Source organism: Cricetulus griseus, chromosome 3 (assembly GCF_003668045.3).
Source record: "Cricetulus griseus strain 17A/GY chromosome 3, alternate assembly CriGri-PICRH-1.0, whole genome shotgun sequence".
NCBI classification, from domain to species: Eukaryota; Metazoa; Chordata; class Mammalia; order Rodentia; family Cricetidae; genus Cricetulus; species Cricetulus griseus.
Window position 1 is genome coordinate 53,420,843 of NC_048596.1, and position 9,117 is coordinate 53,429,959.

At 49.2% G+C, this 9,117-nt stretch overlaps 1 protein-coding gene and 1 non-coding gene across 2 annotated transcripts; both read left to right on the forward strand.

The window, feature by feature from the left end:
• Positions 1-8,536, forward strand: Cdc42ep2 (CDC42 effector protein 2). The gene is made up of 2 exons (XM_027408540.2): positions 1-119; positions 7,059-8,536. Exon 2 carries the CDS (start codon positions 7,385-7,387, stop codon positions 8,027-8,029), a length of 645 nt encoding a protein of 214 aa, XP_027264341.1. The 5' UTR covers positions 1-119; positions 7,059-7,384; the 3' UTR covers positions 8,030-8,536.
• LOC113831558 lies at positions 3,766-3,871 on the forward strand. Its single transcript, XR_003484048.1, has one exon. It is a non-coding gene; the product is annotated as a U6 spliceosomal RNA (small nuclear RNA).
• Positions 8,537-9,117: the final 581 nt, after the last annotated feature.

Sequence of the window (9,117 nt, forward strand, 5' to 3'; positions counted from 1 at the left end):
TTGGCCTCGGGCGCTGGGGGTGGGGCTTAAGGCCCGAGGTCCGCGCTGTAAGTTCCCAGGTCCTCCCTGGCGCTCTACCCCAGCCGCGCAGCTCTGCAGCCTTGCCCGCGCTCCTCAAGGTGAGTTTGGGCTGAGGTTTTTCAGGCCTCTGGTGGCTTCTTGTAGAGTCCCATCCAGGGTGGCGCTCGGTCCCGGCCCAGACCAGAGACCCCTTAGCAGGCGCCGGGGTCCCCGCCCCGGTACCCATGACCTCCCACAGCGCCCAGGGCGCTGTGCTGTCAGTTTCGTAGCTCCGGGCTGCATACAGTGTTCTCTGCTGAAACTCCGGGACCAGGGAGCATCTTCTCCTTGGCCCGCGTCCCCGCCTGGGCTGGAGGCCGTATTTTTAGCGAATGGTGAGGTGTCCTCCTATCTTTAGCTGCAGTGTTACTGAAACGGATCCGGGCCGCGCTGGGCAGCTCTTGGCTGGGGAACTGGAGGGGTCCGCGCGGGAACACGAGTCAGGGCTGAGCAGCCGGACTCGGCGGGAGGGCGGGGGCCTGTACGTCCGAAACCTGGCGGTGCGCCAAACAGACACTGAGACCTCGCCCAGGCCGGGAAGCTCAGACAAGGCTCCTCCCAGAGCTTGGGGACCCGGACAAGGTCCCCGATCCTCGCAATTCAGCCCTCACCGTGGTCTGATTGTGCAACCCAGAGAAAAAGGCCCTGTGGGTGATACACCTCGGGAACTTGAGCGCGCAGCTCCTCGGTGGGCGTCTGCCTGGAGCCGGTGTGCTCGGTGGGACCCTAAAACGCTGGGTGATAGCGGGGGCGCTCGCGCCACCTAGCGACCACGGATCCTAGCGCTTCTCTGCACTGGGACCCAGGGAGGTGGTCTGCTGCAGGAGAACCAGATTCTGAGATGGCCCTGGAGGAGACCAAGAGGAGGTGGCCAAGAGGAGACCCATACCTGGGGACTAAGAAGGGTTCAATTTTCGTTTTTCTTGCAACCAAGGAGAGCTGAAGGGTTTGAGAAAGCCCCTGCAGATATTTGCTAAATATCCTTTGATAGTGGCTGTCCACATACACATCTATTTATACAGAGCCTCTTGTTTCCAGTATCGCAATGGGTCAGCCCATTTTAAAGATGGGGACGGTGAGCCCAGTTCCAGAGAGGAAAGGTGCATTAGAGTCCCAGGTGGAACTAGATTCCAAACCATTCCTTTTGGACTGGCAAGATGTCTCAACAGAAGTCGCTTGCTGAGCAAGCTTGGAGATGAGTTCTATCCCCAAAACCTGTAACGATGCAAGGAAATAACCGGCTCCCCAAAGTTGCCCTCTGACCTCCACACGCATGCCATAGTACATACTAGCTTGTGCATGAGCGTGTGTGCTCGTGCACACGCGCGTGTACACACACACACACACACACACACACACACACACACACACACACACCATGCATACTCACACAATAACAATAAATAAAACTTTTTAAATTTTTGTTTGCTTGTTTTTTAGAGGCAGTTTTTTTAGTTCTTAGAGGAAGGCAGATTTCTAAGTTCTACTGTCCTGTTCTACAGAGTGACTATCAGCCAGGACTGTCAGGACAACTGGTTACATGGAGAAATCCTGTCGAAAAAACAAACAAAAACCCCTTTTTAGTAAGCATTTAAGAGAAAGGGCAAAAATCACACCTAGAGCTGGGCATGGTAGCATACCTTTCTTTTCTTTTCTTTTTTCTTTTTTTTTTTTTTTTTTTTTTTTGAGACTTGGATGTTCAACAGGGACTCACTATGTAGCCCTGGCTGTCCTGGAACTCACTATGCAAACCAAGCTGGTCTGCATGGATCTACCTGTCCCTGCCTCTGCCTCCCAAGTGCTAAGATTAAAGACATTATCCTGCCAGGCCAGGTGGCACACTTTTATTTTTGGTTTTTTGAGATAGGGTTTCTCTGTGTAGCAGCCTTGGCTGTCCTGGAACTCACTTTGTACACCAGGCTGGCCTTGAACTCACAGAGATTTGCCTGCCTCTGCCTTGCTAGCACTGGGATTAAAGGTGTGCGCCACCACTGCCCAGCTTCAGGTGGTACACTTTTAATTCCAGTACTTGGGAGATGGAAGTAGGCAGATGTCTGTGAGTTTAAGGCCAACCTGGTCTACATAGTGAGATCCTGTGACAAAAGATAAAAAGCCATTAGTTTTGAAGTATGTATGGAAGGAGGGGAATTTCCATGAACATCCAGAGTGAGCAGGGCTAAATATTCTCCATGACCAGAAGGGATCTGCCTCCAGGAAGTCATTTTCTCTGAGGGAGGCTCAGTATTGCTGTCCAGGGCAACCCACAGAGCTGGGATGGCCTCCATCTGCTCCTCCCCATTGCTGGAGGAAGCTCCTCCTGGCAGCCTTGATCTAATCAGAGCTCATTCTTGTAGCTCTGAACACTTGCAAGTTGGGGAAGTGGCAGCCAAGGGATGTGACTACATAGAGGAAGCCTGGAGACTTGCTAATGCCTCTTCTGTTTCCCATCCATAGCACCATGGTATGGTCCACTGCCTGGAAGCCACGTGGCTAGCCTTGGTACCAGGTGCCTTTTCTTACTAGCTGGATGACCCTGATGAAGCTCCTTAATATCTCTGAGGTTACACTCTGGTGGCTATTTAGGACAGTAATGGCACCCACCCCAACGTGGCTTAGAGAGTTAATGTGTAAGGAACCCCCATGGCAGGCTGGAGCCTCTGATCTGTGGTTTCTAGATCTTCTATTTAGGATTGCTGGTTGTTATTCCCAGCTTTCTCCTGGGTGGTTGATACTGGCCCCACCCTTCCTTTTAGCCTCTGTTCTCCTCACATCTGGATTTGGGTGGGTACATCTGGCTCAGAGTGAGACAGCTGTCAGGGACGCCCAATTTGCTGTGGAAACACCCAAGCTGTCTTGGAGCTCTAGTGTGATGGAGTGAGGATGGGGGAAGGACCTGGCCCGGGCTATAGGCAGATCTCACCAATCATCCCAGCTCTCTCTCACAGCATAAATCAGTGATGGGATTGTAAGATTTAGGGTGCATTTTTTTTTCCCACAGCTCCGCTAGAATTAGCTGGAATCATTCCTTTGTTTCCTGTTGGCTACAGGTGCTCTGGAGGCTAGGGATGTCCAGCCTCCATGGTTCACCATGACTGGCCTAGGGTGTCCGGCCTTGGGGTGGGGTTTCCTGAACAAGGGCCTGTGTGGGATGGTGTCACTTAGGACTGTGCCCTGCCTGCATCCTTCTGCCTCCTTCCTGCCCTTCCTGATTACCCTTAGCCTACCCAGGATGGAGACTGAGGCAGAGGAAATGGGGGATGTCTCATTTACTCAGGTATGGGCTAGTCTAGAGGAGGCTTCATGTAGGAAAATGGGCTCATCTGGCTTCAACGCTGGCCCTGCCCCTGGCTGTGATCTGAGCTTGGATAAGTTTCCTTGCCTTTTGTACTGGGTTCTGAACATGGAGTCAGCTGAGATTGTAGGGGGCCAGCCAGGCCCTCCACACACCAACCCCCACCAAGGGACTGGAGGGTATATGGGCTCCACTTCTGCTTCCTTCTTCGTTGAACCAGCATGACCCCCATTCACAGGGTATTTTTTCCACCTTAAAAACAGTTTTGCTTTTTTTCCCCTGACTACATAAACAATACATGCTTATTAAGAAACTGATAGCTGGAGTGTAGTTTTTTGGATTTTTATTTATTTGTTTTGTGTTTTTAGACAGCACCTCAAAAAAGAAAACTACATTTATATAAAACTGAACAAGTGCTCACTGTAACAGCACATACATTAAATCAGAACAATACAGAGATGGTTAGTGTAGGTCCTGTGCAAGGATGACACTCAAATTTGTGAATCATCCATTATATTATTATTATTATTATTATTATTATTAGTTCTTTGAGACAGGGTTTCTCTGTGTAGACCTGGCCATCCTGGAATTGTCTCTGTAGAACAACTCAGAGATTCACCTGCCTCTGCCTCCCTAGTGCTGAGATTAAGTCGTATGCCACCACTGCCCGGCCTGCCCTGCTTTTTTTTTTTTTTAATTTCTTATTTTATGTGTATAAGTGTTTTGCCTATATATGTTTGCATGTTCCTTTATGCATGATACCTGCGGAAGCCGGAAGAGAGCATCAGATCCATGGTTACTTGTGGTTGTGAGCTGCCATGTGGGTGCTGGAAGAACAGTAAATGTTCTTAACCACTACGCCATCTCTTCAGTGTCTTCCACCGTATCCTTTTATTTTTTTAAGAATCTGGGCATAGTGGCATTCACCCTCAATTCCAGCACCCAGAAGACAGATATAGACAAATCTCTGAGTCCCAGGCCAGTCAAGGTGAGACTCAGTCCCCCCTCAAAAATGTCTAAACAAGAGAGAAGTCAGCCTGAAATTATAACATCACCAGCATTTAGGCCAACACCCTGTCACACACACGTATATTATAGATCACCTGCTGGGAACACCTTTCCTTCCAAACCAGTGACCACACACTTCCTGTTTCTTTCTCATTCCTCATGTTAAGATAGGATCCTATACAGGCTGGCATATATGGAGTATGGATGGCAGGAGCATTGGTTAGTCAATGCTTTTAATAAATGGTACCCTCTCAGGCCTAGAGAGATGGCTCAGTGATTAAAACACTTGTTGCTTTTGCAGAGGTTGGGTTCCCAGCACCCACGTGGTGGCTCACAACCCACTGTTAACTCCAGTTCTAGGGCATTTGATGCTCGCCTCTGACCTCTATGTAGACACCAGCCATGTATATGGTGCACTTACATATTTACAGTCAAAGTACTCATATACATAAATAAAGCTAAAAAATTAATGGCATCCTTCTGACTATGTTTCCACATTTTGCTTGCCTCTCTGTGTAGTGTCTTGTAGAAATCCAAACTGTTTTTGATACTTCCCGCTTGTTTCAATTTGTTTCTCATGCTAGAAGTGTACTCTGCCAGGAGCTATGTGGCACCCCTGAGAGTTTTAATGTCCAAATGGGGATCATAGGAGTTTTGTAGTAACATGTTTACAAAGCTCTCAGAAGAATGCCAATCCCCCAAAAGTATTGTATATCCTGCTCCATCTCTATGCTCGGCCTGGGAGGAGGGGCAGGGAACAGGGTGGAGGAGCTGGGAAAAAGGGCAGGGGGCAAGGAGCAGTGTCAGACAGATACACCAGACTCAGCCTCTGCGCCTAACCTGAGGGAGGAGGAAAGGGAAACCTCCAAGTGGGAAGTGATGGATCCAGTGTGAGGCTTTTGCCATTCAGCATCGTTGGCTGGGTTCCTAGCACTGTACCAGGCCTGGGTGGGAGAGGCAGGTTCCAAACTCCCCATCCTCTGTTGAGTAGGGAGTTGATACCAATGGTGATATGAAACCCACATACAATGAGGCACTTCCTGTGTGGTGGAACATAGCTGATGGGAGTCAGGGATAAGAGTGAATACCTGGCCTGGCAGTGGTGGCATATACCTTTAATCCCAGCACTCGGGAGGCAGAGGCAGGCGGATCTCTGTGAGTTTGAGACCAGCCTGGTCTACAAGAGCTAGTTCCAGCACAGCCTCCAAAGCTACACAGGGAAACCCTGTCTCGAAAAAAACCAAAAAAAAAAAAAAAAAAAAAAAAAAAGAACGAACGAATACCTGGGCAAGAGCAATAAGCAAAGGATCAGGGGCAGGAATTTGTAGGTGTCTAAGGACTTACTGTTAAGATTCTGGGCCTCCATTTGCCCCTCAAGAGACTTGGGGAGGGGTGTTGTCTTTTACAATTTTAATCCCAGCACTTGAAAGGCATAGGTAGGTGGATCTCTTTGAGTTCCAGATCAGCCTAGTCTACATAATGAGCTCTAGGTCAACCAGAGCAATATAGTGAGACTATTTAAAACAAAAAACAAGGTGTGTGTGGGGGTGACCTAGGTCTTAATCCCAGCTCTGGGAGGCAGAAACAGTTGGATCTCTCTCTGAGTTCCAGGCCAGCCTAGTCTACAGAGAGCTCTAGGACAGCTAGTGCTACACAGGGAAACCCTGTCTCTAAAAACAAAACAACAAAAAGATAGATCCTCACTATATAGACCAGGCTGGCCTCAAAGTCACAGAGATCTACCTTCTTCTGCCTTCCTGCTATGATTAAAGGTATAATCCACTAAGCCCCACAAGAGAGCTGATTTTTTTAAAAGTTATTTTATTATTATTGTGTGTTTGTGAGGGTGGGCACATGCCACAGCCTGCATGAGGAGGTCAGAGAACAACTTTTAGAATGCAGTTCTCTCCCACTGTGGCCTCTGCAGATCAAACTCAGGTCTACAGGCTTCTACAGCAAGTGCTTTTATCCACTGAGCCATCTCACCTGCCTCTTTTCCCCTTTATTTTTCTCCATTTTTTTTTCAAGGCAGGGTTTCTCTTTGTGTAGACCAGGCTGTCCTCAAACTCAGATCTGCCTACCTCAGCCTCCTGAGGGCTGGAATTAAAAGTGTGTGCCACCACCACCCAGCTATTTTTCTCCTTTTTTTTTTTTTTTTTTTGTTGTTGTTGTTGTTGTTGTTGTTGTTTTGAGACAGGGTTTCTCTGTGGCTTTGGAGCCTAGCCTGGAACTCAGAGATCCACCTGCTTCTGCCACCTGAGTTCTGGGATTAAAGGCATGCTCCACCACTGCCCGCCTTTTTCTCCATTTTTTAAAGACAGGGCCTTATGTATCTGAGGCTGGTTTCAGTCAAAAATTGGTATGTAACCAAGGGTAACCTTGTATTCCTAATCTTTTCTACTTTTCAGGTGCCGAGGATACTGGCTGTACCACCACACATGTGTTTATTCAGTGCTGGGGACTGAACTGGGGCTTCCTACATGCTAGGCAATTACTATAACTGAACTACATCCCCAATTCTTTTATGTTGTGTATTGTTTTGAGGCAGGGTCTCATGTAGCCTAGGCTGGCCTTGAACTCCTGATTCTTCATTTGTGTCTCCAGAATGTTGGAATTATTGACATGCACTTCACCTCAACTTAACCATTGCTTTGTCTGTTGTCTTCCTGCCCCTGGTTTATGTGTTCTTTCATTTCAGCTTCTCAACCTTGGACTAAGGAAAGAATCTTGAACAAGAGGAAAACACATCACTGCTGAGGAGACCGCACCTTTCTGCCTCCGTTCTCCAAAAGGCTTTCGTCCATTTGGGAAGAAAGTGAGGTGTACCCACATACCCTGTCTTCGTTGGCCTTTAATCTAACTTTTTCTAATTCCTTGGGTCAACTTTGATCACATATGCCCTCTAATCTTTAGTTTTTGGCAAGTGTGGACATCTGACCACCACCCTCTGGAGCCAGTGTTTTGGGCTGAGGGTACTGAGAGTGTACTGAGGACTGAGCAGCCAGGGCGTGTGCTGCAGTCACCATGTCCACCAAGGTCCCCATTTATCTGAAACGTGGCAGCCGCAAAGGCAAGAAAGAGAAGCTTCGGGACCTGCTGTCCTCAGACATGATTAGCCCACCACTTGGGGACTTCCGTCACACTATTCACATTGGCAGTGGTGGTGGTGATGACATGTTTGGGGACATCTCCTTCCTGCAGGGCAAGTTCCACCTCCTTCCAGGAACAGCAGTGGAGGAGGCAGAGGAGGATGGCAGCTTTGACCTTCCCTTCCAGTTCGCTCGCACTGCCACAGTGTGTGGGCGAGAGCTCCCTGATGGGCTTTCACCTCTGCTCAAAAACGCCATCTCCCTTCCTGTCATTGGTGGTCCCCAGGCCCTCACCCTACCCACAGCCCAGGCTCCCCCTAAGCCCCCTCGCTTGCACCTGGAGTCACCACAGCCTTCTCCAAAGTCCTCCCCGCAGGAGGCAGGAAATGTGGACATCTGGAGGATTCCAGAGGCCAGCTCACCCCACAATGGGATGAGCCCAGAGCCTGAGGCTGAAGAGCCTTTCCTGTCCCATGCCAGCTCCCTGCTGTCTCTGCACGTGGACCTGGGGCCTTCCATCCTGGATGATGTCCTCCAGATCATGGATCAGGACCTGGGCCGTGTGCAGATCCCCACATAGGACTCTTGGCTGAGCAGACAGGTCACCCAGGCTATGGTGATGCCTGGAGACATCTATGGACGTGGCCCTGATCTAGTAGTCAGGATCCCAGGTCCCACCTATGGGTGCTGGCCAGTGACTGTCATTTTGAGCCTTTCTTCCCTTCCCTCCTCCCAATGGACAGAGTGCATCTTTGCTTTCCTCTAACAACATCCACAGGGGACACATGCAAAAGTTGCCCCAGACACTCCTGATCCTCTTAGGTCATTTGAACCCTCACTTCCAATTGTCCCCTTTCCCTCAAGGTCCCATTTCAGGAAAACGCTGCTGAAATGGATTCCATCCCTTCCCAATTACCCTCCACTTCAGCATCATTTGGTGCCCTTCCCAGCTGTCTGTGTCCTGGTCTGGGAGCATGTTGTCCACAGCCAGACATGGTATGCTCTGTCCTCTCCCGTCCCTTCTTCACATGACCAGGGATTCTGGTTGCAATAAAACTTGCTGCTGCTGGTGGCTGAGCATCCTGTACCCTTGTTCCAGGGTTCCTTCCAAAGGTGGGCCAGTCTCCATGAACAGTAGGCTCATATGAGAAAAGCCACACCCTAGAAGATTCCAGCGGCTGGGCCTTCCATTCAGGAGTTTGTGCTTAAGTCTGCACCCACAATGAAAATGAAACAAGAATAACCTGGGTTGGATACTTTGTTGCTATGACAAAATACCAGATCAAAACAGCTTCAGAGAAGTTTTAACTTGGTTCACAGTTCCAGGTACAGTACAGCCCATTACATAGAGGAAATCACAAGAGTGGGAGCTCGAGGCAGCTGATCATGCTGTGTCCGTAGTCAAGCAATGCATGTGGGTGCACTCATCGCTTTCTTTTATTCAGTCTGCGACCCCAGCACACTGGATGGTACCACCCACACTTAGGGTTTTTCATCGACATTAACTAGATCTAGAAATTCCTTCATAGACCCCCTCCAGAGTGTTTCCATGATGACTCTGATTTTACCAAGTTGATCACCAAGATTTACTACCACACTAACCAAGTGTCAATGGTGGCTACTGGACATTGACTTTGGTGTCTGGCAGGGGAGGGGCTGGAAGGGGCT

Bases quoted from the DNA above. Each gene is read 5' to 3' on its own strand.
- Cdc42ep2 (XM_027408540.2), top strand. From the start codon at position 7,385: ATGTCCACCAAGGTCCCCATTTATCTGAAACGTGGCAGCCGCAAAGGC.